At 47.6% G+C, this 12,871-nt stretch overlaps 1 protein-coding gene across 1 annotated transcript; it reads left to right on the top strand.

The window, feature by feature from the left end:
* The first annotated feature begins 62 nt into the window (after positions 1 to 62).
* On the top strand, positions 63 to 11,222 carry LOC116516202 (iduronate 2-sulfatase-like). The gene is made up of 9 exons (XM_032228622.1): positions 63 to 203; positions 2,042 to 2,223; positions 3,485 to 3,662; positions 3,754 to 3,842; positions 4,811 to 5,011; positions 6,456 to 6,626; positions 7,731 to 7,857; positions 8,872 to 9,045; positions 10,581 to 11,222. The coding sequence occupies exons 1-9, from the start codon at positions 95 to 97 to the stop codon at positions 11,081 to 11,083; spliced, it is 1,734 nt and encodes a 577-aa protein (XP_032084513.1). The 5' UTR covers positions 63 to 94; the 3' UTR covers positions 11,084 to 11,222.
* The last annotated feature ends 1,649 nt before the right edge of the window (positions 11,223 to 12,871 follow it).

Raw genomic sequence — 12,871 nt, 5'->3', positions numbered from 1 at the left:
CAGCCTCAGCCGCCGCCCCGCGGCTGGGGTGGCGCTTGGGAAGCCCTGCCCGCCGCCGCTTCCTCCTCCTCCTCCTCCGGAGCCTGGCTGGGCGATGAAAGAAGACCTCCCCCCCGGCGAGGCTATGGCACCGTCGGGGCTCCTGCGAGCGGCGTCGCTCGGGTTCCTGGGCGCCTTCTGGCTCTGGCTGGGGATGGGCGCAGGTGAGGCGCTCCCGGATCCGTCCGGGTGGGTGGGAAGCCTGTGCACCCAGGGGCGTGGGCGACCCCCGAGGGGAGGTTCCGAGGGCCCTCCGGGAGCCACCCTCTCTGCAAGCGGGACTCCGGGGGTGGGTGGGAGATGCAATGTGGGAGGGGGAGAGGAAGAAAGAGGGAGGGAGGGGGGCTAGAAAACCTCCCGCTCTTACCTGGAGCCCCCCTGGGCAAAATTAGGGGAGGGGGTGATGGGGTGTGTGTACCATAACCTGGAAAGAAATGGTTTAGATAAGGGTCTCCTGCTTGAGCAGGGGGTTGGACTAGAAGACCTCCAAGGTCCCTTCCAACTCATGGTGATGAAGAAGATTGCTGCGGATGGTTCAGTTTCCAGCCTGTTTGCTTCATGTCTTATTTCAGAATATCACCTCAGTCGCCCGTCTTATTTTGGAAGCGGAGTCCTCCTTATGCTGTTGAGGTTACCTGTTTTCTTGCAGATGTTTCATTACCCAAATAGGCAACCTCATCAGTGCTATTAGGTGTGTGGGGTTTGATCTCTGTTTATACACAGTAGCTTCCTTTGCCGGTGTTGTTGGAGATACAATTGTTCTCCCTGCTCCTTCCCCTTGATTAGGGGGATTGTTTTCTGTTTGATTGTTTGTCTGGGGTTAATCCCTGTTTATCTGTATTCTGGCTACCGGAGAGGATGTGTCCAGTGGTTTGTGGACTACTTATATTGCACTAAATACTATTTATCTTTTAAAAAAAATCATATTAGCGGTCCACGGGATTTGCAATTATAAATTTAGTGGTCCCTGAGGTCCGAAAGGTTGGTCTTAAACAGAGAGCAAACCCCAAATGCATGAATGCTGACCATGTTACCTTCATGAAACATCCTGCAATAAAACCACCAAGCTCAGAGAGCACCAAGGACCCCCCCCCCCATTTCGACCCTGAGCTGCAAATATTATCTTCTGTTGACATTTTGAAAGCCCATCGGATTCTTTCTTTTATTGTGTTTTATAAGCACACAGCAGCTCTGCAAGGAGGTATAAGTGACAGATCCAAATTCAATTCATTGGCTTTGTGGTTGAGTGAGCCTTGAACCCAAGTCCTCCTGCATCCAGAAGCAGACTAGCAATTTAACCTGTGTGGGTGGCTGTGAACAGCTGGTCTCAACCGCAGCTAAATAGATCTTTTTGTCAGCTATTAAAGCCAAATTAATATTTTTTTGTTGTTCCTTTTCAGTGTTCAAAGCCCCCGACCTTCAGAATTTTTTTTCCAGTGGTCTTGTGTTACCGTTATACTTTTAATAAATGTGTTTATGAAATTCTCTCTCCTCCCACAAGGATGCTTAGAAATGTGAGGATGATTCATAATAACACGATGAAACCACTGTTCATTTAAACCAGGAAATGTACAGGAACTGCTAAAAATTTCCCTACGTTAAATGCTCTTGCAGAGTCTCTAAAGCAGAAGTGGAGATTTTTGGGAATTATAGCCTCTCCTGTCTTCTCAGTAGTCTTTCCTTTCCTTTCCCCTTCCCCTTCTCCTTTCCCTTCCCTTCTCAATAGTTTTCCCTTCCCTTCCGTGGGGCAATTAGATGAGATGATTAAAATATCACAATCCAATCCGATTAACTCTGTGCATTATCCCAATCGAAGTCCTTTTTTTTTAGTTTTGCCATTCATAAAATCTGCTAACTGAAGTTTAGCAGGGAATTAATCTTTGGAAGTATCCGGTGTACCGTATTGAACCACTGCTATCTTTTTTTTCTTTTAAAAAGTAGAGCTAACAAGCTTAAAACGATCTGCTTCTCCATTCCACCATGTTCCTTCTTCCCCAATTAGGATGGGTGGATGGTGCTCCCAGGCCTCTTCGTGATGTCTATAATCAAGGCTTAAATGTTCTCTTCCTGATTGCGGATGACTTGCGCCCCGCCTTGGGGTCTTACGGGGACTCCCTGGTGAGATCACCCAACATTGATCAGCTGGCTTCCAGGAGTGTGGTGTTCCAGAATGCCTTTGCCCAGGTAACTGACATCATCATCTTCATTACTTATTTAATTTTTGTGGGAGGGAGGGGGGCGTCTTGGTTAGTCTGGCTGTCTGGAGCATCCTCACAAATCAGGATTTCCTTTCTGCAGACCAGGGGTCCCCAACTTGTGGGCCTTTGCAGAAATGGCCAGCAAGTGTAGAACCATCCTTTCTTTGCCACCCCCCTCCCACTGTGCCACTAAAGCCAGAAACGGGGGGGGGGGGATTCTCCTCCAGACCATGGAGGAGTGTTTGGCCATCTTAAGGTATGTGGACTTCAACTCCCAGAATTCCCCAGCCCAAATATGCTTGAGCAGGAGACCCTGTAACATTCTGAACAAATGGCTGTCCAGCCTCTTCTTGAAAACTTCCAGTGATCGAGCACTCACAACGTCCGTCATCTTTTTGATCTAGAACTTGAGATTTCTGCCACACACAATATATACCTTATTGCTAAACCATATTCTCTCCCTCCCCTCTCTCTATCTTTCTGTCTTTGTCCCTCTCTGTCTCTCCTCCTCCCTCCCCCTCTCTTTCTCTCTTTCTCTCTCCCACCTCTCTCTCTGTCATTCTCTCTCTGTCCCTCTCTCTTTCTTTCTCCCTCCCCATCCCTCTCTCCTTCTCTTTCTGTCTTTCTCTCTCTTTCTCTCTCTGTCACTCACTCTCTCTGTCTTTCACTGTCTTTCTCTCTGTATCTCTCTCTTTCTCTCCCACTCCCTCCCCCTCTACTTCTCTCTCTCTCTGTCTTTCTCTCTCTCCCTCTCTCTGTCTCTCTCTGTCTGTCTCTTTATCTCTCCCTCCTCTCTCTGTCTCCCACCCTCTCTCCTCCCTCTCTCTATCTTTCTGTCTTTGTCTCTCTCTGTCTCTTCTCCTCCCTCCCCCTCTCTTTTTCTCTCTTTCTCTCTCCCTCTTCTCTCTCCGTCATTCTCTCTCTGTCCCTCTCTCTTTCTTTCTCTCTCCCTCCCCATCCCTCTGTCCTTCTCTTTCTGTCTTTCTCTCTCTTTGTCTCTCTGTCACTCACTCTCACTGTCTTTCTCTCTGTATCTCTCTCTTTCTCTCCCCCTCCCTCCACTCTCCTTCTCTCTCTCTCTGTATCTCTCCCTCTCTCTCCCTCTCTCTGTCTGTCTCTTTCTCTCTCCCTCCCTCCCTCTCTCTGTCTTTCACTGTCTTTCTCTCTGTATCTCTCTCATTCTCTCCCCCTCTCCCTCTCTCTCCCTCCCTCCCTCCCTCTCTCTGTCTGTCTTCTTTTGTCTCCAGCAAGCTGTCTGTGCCCCAAGCAGGGTCTCCTTCCTCACAGGCCGCAGACCTGATTCTACCAGGCTCTATGACTTTAACTCGTATTGGCGAAGCCACGCGGGAAACTACACCACCTTGCCGCAGTACTTCAAGGAGAACGGCTACGTCACCCTGTCCGTGGGGAAGGTTTTCCACCCAGGTGAGCGTCCTCGGGGCTTCCCAAGAGCGTTTGGGGTCCGATCCGAGGCCTGGCTCCAGCCTTACCTGGGTGTCGCCTTTCTGCTCCCCAGGGATCTCCTCGAACCACAGTGACGATTTCCCCTTCAGCTGGTCCGCTCCGGCTTTCCATCCGTCTTCCGAAAAATACGAAAACACGAAGGTAGGCGGGCGTTACGGTCGTTGACAACGAGTGACCACTGATAATACAGGCGGTCCTCAACTTACGGCCACAATTGAGCCCAAAGTTCCTGTTGCTAAGCGAGACATTTGTTAAGTGAGTTTTGCCCCATTTGAGACATTTCTTGCCATGGTTGTTGAGCAAATCAATGCCGTTGCTAAGTTAGCAGCACGGTCGTTAAGCGAATCTGTCTTCCCCATTAACTTTGCCCAGCAGAAGGTTGCAAAAGGCATGACCCCCCCCCCCTCCCAGGACCCTGCAACCGTCATAAATAACGAGTCGGTGGCAAAGCCTCCAAATTTTGATCCCGTGACTGTGAGGATATTGCAGTGGATGTATGAAAAACAGTCGTACGTCTCTTTTTTTCAGCTCTGTTGCAACTTCAAATGGTCGCTAAATGAACAATTTCAAGTCGAAGATTACCTGTATATCATCATCCGCTTCTTTTAACAGCCCCATCATCCCTTGGAGATGGTGGAGTCTGGGTAGTTGAATGGAGCTGGGTGTTTACTGGCCGCCTGCCCTTCTTGTTGCCAGAGCAGAGTTTTGTTCAGCCAATCTATTCTCCTCGTGTCAAGAGAGAGAGAGAGAGAGAGAAATGCCTGCCACTACCTAGGATCAAACTCACAGCCTCCTGATTGCGAGGCCAGAGCTCCACCTCTAGGCCACCACGCCACTCTCAAAGATTACTTGTATGCAGTAGAATCTAAATAGAGATGAAGTCTTTTTTCTTTACGCTTTTCCTCAACTGATTTGAGGAAGTGGTGAGAATGATTTGAGGAAGTGGTGAGAATTACTTCACTGCTGGAGAAACGAGTAGTAGGCTAGTAGGAGCCAGAGGGCTGTCTCTCTCCTGACTCCTACAACCTTCCTTAGAGGCTTCTTGAGTTTGCCCTGGTCTCCTTCCAGTGGCCAGATCTGTTTTATGACTGCTGTTCTTTCCCTTCAAGGTTTGCAAAGGCAAAGACGGAAAGCTTCACGCCAACTTGATCTGCCCGGTGGAGGTGGCTGAGATGCCCGAGGGAACTTTGCCAGATATCCAGAGCACCGAGGAGGCCGTCCGTTTGCTGAAGGCCATGAAACGAATCAAGAGGAAGTTTTTCCTGGCTGTCGGCTATCACAAGCCCCACATCCCATTCAGATTCCCTCGGGTAAGGCAGTCTCTCCGCAGGGAAGAAGAGGGGAGAGTCCTCAAAGGCATCTCTCCTAGAAGGGCATATCGATAGAAAAGAAATAGAAATGTAGAAATAGAAATAGAAATAAGAGTAGAGTAGAGTAGAGTAGAATAGAGTAGAACAGAATAGGAATAGGAATAGAATAGAAATAGGAATAGAATAGAAATAGGAATAGAATAGAAATGGAATAGAAATAGAAGAATAGAAATAGAAGAATAGAAATAGAATAGAAATAGAATAGAAATGGAATAGGAATAGAATAGGAATAGGAATAGGAATAGGAATAGAAATAGAAATAGAAATAGAAATAGAAATAGAAATAGAAATAGAAATAGAATAGAATAGATAGTGGAATGAAGGACAGGACAGGATAGGAATAAGATCAGATAGGAATAGGACAGGACAATTTAGCAATTTAATAAATTTAGCAATTTAATAAATTTGTATGCCGCCCAATCCCATGGGATTCTGGGCGGCTTACAGCAGGATAAAAATAAGAAGTAAAAAATAACGTGAGATATAATTTAAAAAACAACACACCATACATTCCATTTAAGTGGGGCTGGACCTTGTTCAACAGCCCCAGGCCTGCCGGAGCAGCCAGGTTTTAGTGGCTTTTCGGAAGGCCGGGAGAGTGGGAAGGGTCCGGATCTCTACGGGTAGGTCGCTCCACAGGGTCGGAGCAGCTACAGAGAAGGCCCTCCTCCGAGGAGCCGCCAGCCGGCATTGTCCGGTCGACGGCACCCGGAGAAGGCCCAACCTGTGAGATCTAATTGGTCGTTGGGAGGTATGTGGCAGGACAAATATTGGAATGAAAAAAAGAATAGAATAGAATAACAGAGTTGGAAGGGACCTTGAAGGTCATCCAGTCCAACCCTTTCAAAAGAAAGGGTCTTCAAAAGAAAGGAAAAGTTGGCATTGAAGAAGTCAAAAGGGACTCGGCTGGTTGATTATCTAAACCAGTGTTTCTCACCTGTGGCCACTTGAAGACGTGTGGACTTCAACTCCCAGAATTCCCCAGGCGGGCATCTTGACTGAGGAATTCTGGGGGTTGAAGTCCACAATCTTCAATCCGCCAAGGGAAAGAAACCTTGATTCAAACTATATACATGGACCTTGGGTATATCATGGAGGTTTCTCTGTATCCTTCTAACTGTCCAAATTTCTCCCCAATATCCAATTCTTCTTCTGTCGCATGGAGTCGTTAACAACGAGGAAAAATGTAAAGTGGGTTTCACGAACAAGGTCACACTCTCACTGTTTCGATTGCCTGGAGTAGGGAAGATTAGCTAAAGGACAGAGTTAGATGCGGGAAAAGAGTGTTGTTCGGAAAATATTTGTCTGTTGTCAAAGCAACTGAGCCCAGCCCAAGTGATGGAGTCTCGTTAGGAAGTCAATTTGGATCATCTCTTCTCTCCAGGAATTTCTCAAATTGTACCCTTTGGAAAATGTCACCTTGGCTCCCGACCCGGCACTCCCTAAAAAGCTTCCTCCCGTTGCCTACAATCCCTGGATGGACCTGCGGCGGAGAGACGACGTGGCAGCCTTGAACCTCAGTTTCCCTTACGGGCCCATCCCAGAACACTTCCAGGTAGAGTTTCCCTTATGGGTCCATTCGGTCATCTTTCCATTAGATCAGTGTTTCTCAACCTTGGCAACTTGAAGATGTCCGGACTTCAACTCCCAGAATTCCCCAGCCAGCGAATGCTGGCTGGGGAATTCTGGGAGTTGAAGTCCGGACATCTTCAAGTTGCCAAGGTTGAGAAACACTGCATTAGATGATGGTCCGGTTGTGGTCTGAAAGAAGCCCCCGGGATAGGGAGTTGGGTGGCGAGTCTCCTGTTTTTTCTCCTGTGGGTAGTCCTCAACTTACAACAGTTCATTCAGCGATGGTTCAAATTTACCATGGCGCTGAAAGAAGTAACTTCGCAACTTTAATAAGATTTGTATGCCGCCCACTCCCTAGGGACTCTGGGCGGCTCGCAACAAAAGTAAAAACATAAAAATATCAAAAAAAATACAATTATTTAAAAATAAAATATCATCCATTCACTCACTTGGGGCTGGATTTTAATCAGTAGCCCCAGGCCTGCCGGAACAGCCAGGTCTCGGTCGCTTTAGAGAGTGGTAAGGGTCCGGATCTCTGCGGGCAGCTCCTTCCATAAGGCCGGAACAGCCAGGTCTTGGTTGCTTTACGGAAGGCCGGGAGAGTGGTAAGGGTCCGGATCTCTGCGGGCAGCTCGTTCCATAAGGCCGGCGCAGCTACAGAGAAGGCCCATGATGACAATTTTTCAGAATTAGGACCGGGAGTCACGGGATCAAAATTCAGACACTTGGAAACGGGCGTCTGCTTCTGGCCGTTGCAGTGTCCCGGAGTCACCTCCTCCCTTTGTTTTGCAACGAACAAAGGCAATGGGGGAATGCCACACCCACTTAACAGCCACGTTACTACCTGAATAGCTGGAGGGATTCACTTAACAACGGTGGCAAGGAAAAGTTGCAAAGCTCGCTTCACACGGTCTTGCTCAGCCACTGAAATTTTGGGCTCAGTGTGGTCATACGTTGAGGACTACCTGCATTAATTGGGGAGACAGGCCTATTGCAAACGGAAGATCTTTCAGGGGCTGCTTTGATTGACGGCGTAGCAGCCACAACTCATTTTTTTTCTTCCCCTTTTGCAAACTTTGTTTTGTAGCGTAAGATTCGCCAGAGTTATTTTGCCTCTGTTTCCTACGTGGATACGCTGGTGGGGAAGTTGCTGGCTGCCCTGGATGAGGCAGGCTTCTCGCACAACACGGTGGTGGTTTTCACCGCAGACCACGGTAAGACTTCCTGGCCGCTTGGGAGTTTCATCGCAAATTCCACAGCTTCATTTTCTGGAGAACATTCGTTTCGTTTCGTTTATTATATTTATATGCCGCCCTTTTCCCCAGAAGGGGACTCAGGGCGGCTCACAACTCAAACCAGGGAAGGGGGTACAGACAAGGGAATAAAAAAGGCAAGACATAACAATACATAATTTAAAAACACACAACAGTCATACCATTCGAGACGGGGGCAACAGCTCTTTAGCCCCAGGCCTGTCGGAACAGCCAGGTTTTAAGGCCTTTGCGGAAGGCCTGGAGGGTGGTGATTGTTGCAGCTCTTGGCCTCCGGAATAAAGCAGCTCCTACACAAAGGCTTGTCTCGTCCAATGAGTTACGTCAGGGTTTCCCAACCTTGGCACCTTTTAAGAGGCGTGAACTGCAACTTCCCAGCCAGCTGGGGGATTCTGGGAGTTGAAGCAGTGGGGGGGATTCAACATTTTTTTACCACTGGTTCTGTGGGCGTGGCAGGGGACGGAGACTGCAAAATCTCCACTCCCTCCCTACTCCGGAGTGGTGCGATGGCCTAGAGGTGGAGCTCTCACCTGGCAATCAGGAGGCTGTGAGTTCGATCCTAGCTAGAGGCAGGTGTTTCTGGGCACTGTGAGAATATATCTGCTGAAGAAAACTCCGCATTGGCGACAGGAAGGGTATCCGGCCATTAAACACACTGCTAGCTCCATTCAGTTGCCCAGACTCCATCCTGCAAGGGATTATGGGTTCGTTAAAAAACAATGAAGCGGGGTGGGACTTGCCCTCTTGTGCCTAATGATTCCAGACTAATTCCCTGCTTGACTCCTCTCCACACCTTGTCCAGTCTCTTTCCGACATCATCACCTCCTATTTGGTTCTAAGACTGGCTGGAGAGTTTTGGAGACTTTAAAAGCTCGGCTGTTCCTTGATATCTTTGTGGTCGATCCACAGGATTCCTCTCAATGCTGTCTCCCCTTCATGGCTCTTGGTTTCATTTAGGCTGGTCCCTGGGTGAACACGGCGAGTGGGCGAAATACAGCAACTTCGACGTAGCCACGCGAGTGCCATTGATGTTCTACGTGCCGGGAGTGACCACTCTGATCTCTGACCGGGGACAGAAAGTTTTCCCATTCCTTGATCCCTTTGTTCAAGATTCCTGCTCTGCGCTTCCAGGTAAAAACCCACCATTAACAGTGCAAAAATTAAAAAGCCTGACCTTTGGTTGCTAATCCGAGGAGGCCTTCCCTGTTCGCTTCAGACATGCGGCTGTTTTCCTTGTTAGATTTTATTCAATGCCAATGTATATTTTAGCGTGAAAATTCTGCGGGGCCGTTTTTGGTTTGGTAAGCCATTCTGGAAAAAAACAGTAAAATCTTTCAAAGTAAGTAGATGCCAGAGGTGAAATGCTACCAATTCAGGCTGGTTTGCCCAAACCGGTGATAAAAAATGCTAAAGAAAGTTCCAACTATCAGCTGTGCCGTTCGATTTATATTCGCTAGAAAGCAGGAAATCCTGCCTTTTAGGGAATCTAAGTCACGTGGCACAGCTGATCCAGGGCTCAGAAAAGGCTTCTTAGCACTTACGGTGTACATGCGCCAGTGAAGCAAACTGATAGCAGACTTCAGAGCATTTCATCCCTGGTAGATACCGGTTTTTCCCCCAGGTTTCCTGGCTTCAGTTCATTTATAATGTTGAAAAGGCCCAGAATGGCTCTGCTTACCAAGGCAGGGCATCCATAGAACTCGCATTCTATTTGTCATAAAACACACGCTACGGGACGCAGAAGAATGGACGTAGGTCGTAGGAGGACCAAATCTGATTGAATGTTGGGAGCAAAACAGGTCTTAACAATGAAGGCAATTTGACAGTGGAATCAACTCCCCAGAGAGAGAGAGAGAAGCTCCCCTTGCTTGAATTAGATCAAAGTTGGTCAATCAACTGTTGATTGTCCTTGTCCTTGATTGGTTTTAACGGACTCAACTCAAGGATTCCAGTTGGGTTCCAATGTATCTCCATCTTGAATGGATTCCCGGGCATTGATCATCGAATAATTGCCTCTGCTGTTCTCACTGGGGTGGAATGGTGTCTGGATTCCAGGAAGGAGGGAGAAGCTCCCAAGAGACACCATCACTGATCTAAGCACATGAGGAGCACATGAGTGTGTGTGCTTTCTGCGTGCGCTTGTCTGGGCTGCAACCCAGAAGTGGAGCTGCCCAGGAGTCATGCGCACACCGGAAAATGCACTTCCAGTTTCCAGCAGATGCCTGCTCGAGGTCAGCCTGACTTCTGGTTACTGGCATGCATGTGCATGCAATGAACAGCTGGCTGGCATGCATGCTCGCACCAGGAAACCAGGTCTTCCAGTTTCTGGCACAGCCGCACGCACAAAGGCCAGCTGATCGTTGGGCGCCAGAAACCCAGAAGAGGAATTGGCGACGCCGCGCAATGCCAGGCGACGTGTCTCCAGATGCCACTTTGGGCCTGCATGCCATAGGTTCCCCCTCACGGGCTTAGATAGACAGGAAGAGAGTTAGGCAGGCTCCTCCTTAACTATTCTCAGAGTGTATCTTTGGCGATGTGAATAGCTACTTTAGTTTGGCACGATTCTGTCTGTGGGTAAGAAAGAACAAAGGACAGAAGTAACTCCGGGTATCGTTCTTGGCTGATTGACACTCCCTACTCTAATTCTTTCTCCTATCCCACTCCAGGAAAACCCAAAGAAATGGTTGAGTTGGTGTCTCTCTTCCCGACCCTTGCAGAGCTGGCTGGACTGACCGTCCCCCCTGCGTGTCCCCATCCCTCCTTCCACGTCCCTCTTTGCAGTGAAGGGAAGAGCTTGGTTCAGTACTTCCCATCCTCCGGCGGAGGGCGGGAAGACCATGGCTCCAAGCGAAAAGGAACCCCGGTTGCCTTCAGCCAGTATCCGCGTCCGGGAGACACCCCTGCACCGAATTCTGATTTGCCGTTACTTCAAGATATAAGAGTCATGGGTTACTCCATCCGTACGGCCGGTTACAGGTGCACCGTCTGGTTTGGGTTTAATCCCGACAACTTCACCATCGACGTGAAGGACATCCATGGGGGAGAGCTGTATTTTGAGGAGAGCGACCCCCATGAAGATCATAACAGGTACCACGAAACCCTGCAGGGATCCCCCATTCCAAAGCTTTGCCGCCTAGTTGATCCGTTGGGATCCACTTCAATTCAGTGAACCTCTGCCAAGCAATTGACCTCCCATGGGGGTCGTATAGACGTCATGCTTTGTGTTGTACACAAAGACGGCTCCATTTTTGTATCAAAAGGTTTTAAATGCTGATATAGGAATAAATTTGAATTTATGAATAATTAAATATGTATTCTCTTTATTATGAGTTTCAGCTAATATCCCCAATGAAAATATTTGCACAATATTGGAAAAGTGAAGAGATTCCTACTGAAGAGAAGGTGATTAGGAAAATATTAGAATACGCAGAAATGAACAGACTAACTTGGGCAATTAAGGAGAAAGAACAATCTCGTGATTATACGATGTGGGAGGCGTTTTGCCAATGGTTAGAGAACAAAAAAGGACAATTGGAAATAAAAGAAGGTAGAACAATAGAAAAATGTACCAAGACAGAGATAAAAATAAAATTATAATTGTCGGCATTACTGAAAAAAAACCCTACATTTAATGTTATTATTTGTATTTATATTAGAAGACATGTTAAGAAGAAAATGAAGAGATTTATAAGGTTTAACTGTACAATGTCTTATAATTTATGGAAGAATGTTGCAGAGAAAAATCTGTGCCCAGATGACACTACTGCTTAAGGAAAGATGGATTTTAAAACTGAAAAATTAAAAATAAATCTTTATATATGTATTATTAATATAAAATAATACATTTGAATATGTATATATGAAATCTGTCATGTTTGTCAAATAGTTCTGGAGAAAAACAATAATAATATTAGACAAGAGATAGAAAACAGCAATATTAAGTAGTTAAGTGATCTGCGTTATGGTTCTATGAATATTCTTTTGGAGAGCAAGGAAAAGGCTAGCTGGGAATTCTGACAGGCGTCTCGAAATCCCTGGAGGAACCAGGATGGGAATTCTGAATTGCATCCCCAGTGTTCTGAGCCAGGCTTCCTTAAAAAGCAAGACCCCTTTTATTTACAGAACTGTGAATTCCTTTCATTCCCAGTCAGCAAGGCTTGGCAAACAGTCTTTCAGAGGAATATTTATCCACACGCACCTTATCTCCCTTGGAGTGCTACCATAAAACCAGTTTCCAAATGCAGGGAAAGGCAAAACTTGGCACAGAGTCTCTTATAGTCACAAACAGAACTTTCCACTCTTGAAACGACTGAAGGACCGAAGTATTCCCTGCAAAAGCCCCCTCCCCATTCGCTCCTCTTTTGTTTCCTAGGGGAGGGGTCAATCACCTCCAAGGTGGGGCTTTACTCCCAAGTCGACCCTGCTTCCTTAGTTGTTCTTGTCTTCTGGCAGCTCTGCGCATGCGCACACTGGGAAGAGGCTCCAGCTGTTCTTCTGCCTCACTGCTGCCTAGCTCCCTCTCTGCCTCCGATGCAGAGCCCTCGCCTGGGCTTTCCTCAGCCCCCAGGACTGTCCCATGCTCCTCCCCAACCTCCTCCCTGTCCGACTCTGCTGCCAGTCCCACTGGCCATTGGCGGGCCACAACCCCCAGGGAGCCAGTGATTCCTTCTTTTTAGGTTTTCGTCAGGTGCAAAGAATCAGGGCCGCATGTTAAACTGATTTATTGCTTATGTCTGTACTTAAGACTCTAGAGTCAACTAACAGTCAACATTAATTGGTGTCAGATAAAAGTCAATGGGATTCAAGGGATGAATTCAAGATTTGGAACATTTGTGGACATCTAAGGATTCTAGGCTGAGTCCTCTCTTGATTCCGCTCCCAAGGTCTACCTCTCCTCCTCTTTTGGAGAAATATCTGACTACCAAGAGGGACAGAAGGTCCAGAGTCTTGTCCCAGA

The sequence above is a fragment of the Thamnophis elegans genome, chromosome 12 (genome assembly GCF_009769535.1).
Source record: "Thamnophis elegans isolate rThaEle1 chromosome 12, rThaEle1.pri, whole genome shotgun sequence".
Classification (NCBI taxonomy): domain Eukaryota; kingdom Metazoa; phylum Chordata; class Lepidosauria; order Squamata; family Colubridae; genus Thamnophis; species Thamnophis elegans.
Note: the sequence above shows the minus strand (reverse complement) of the source record. Positions and strands in the feature narration are given on the sequence as shown.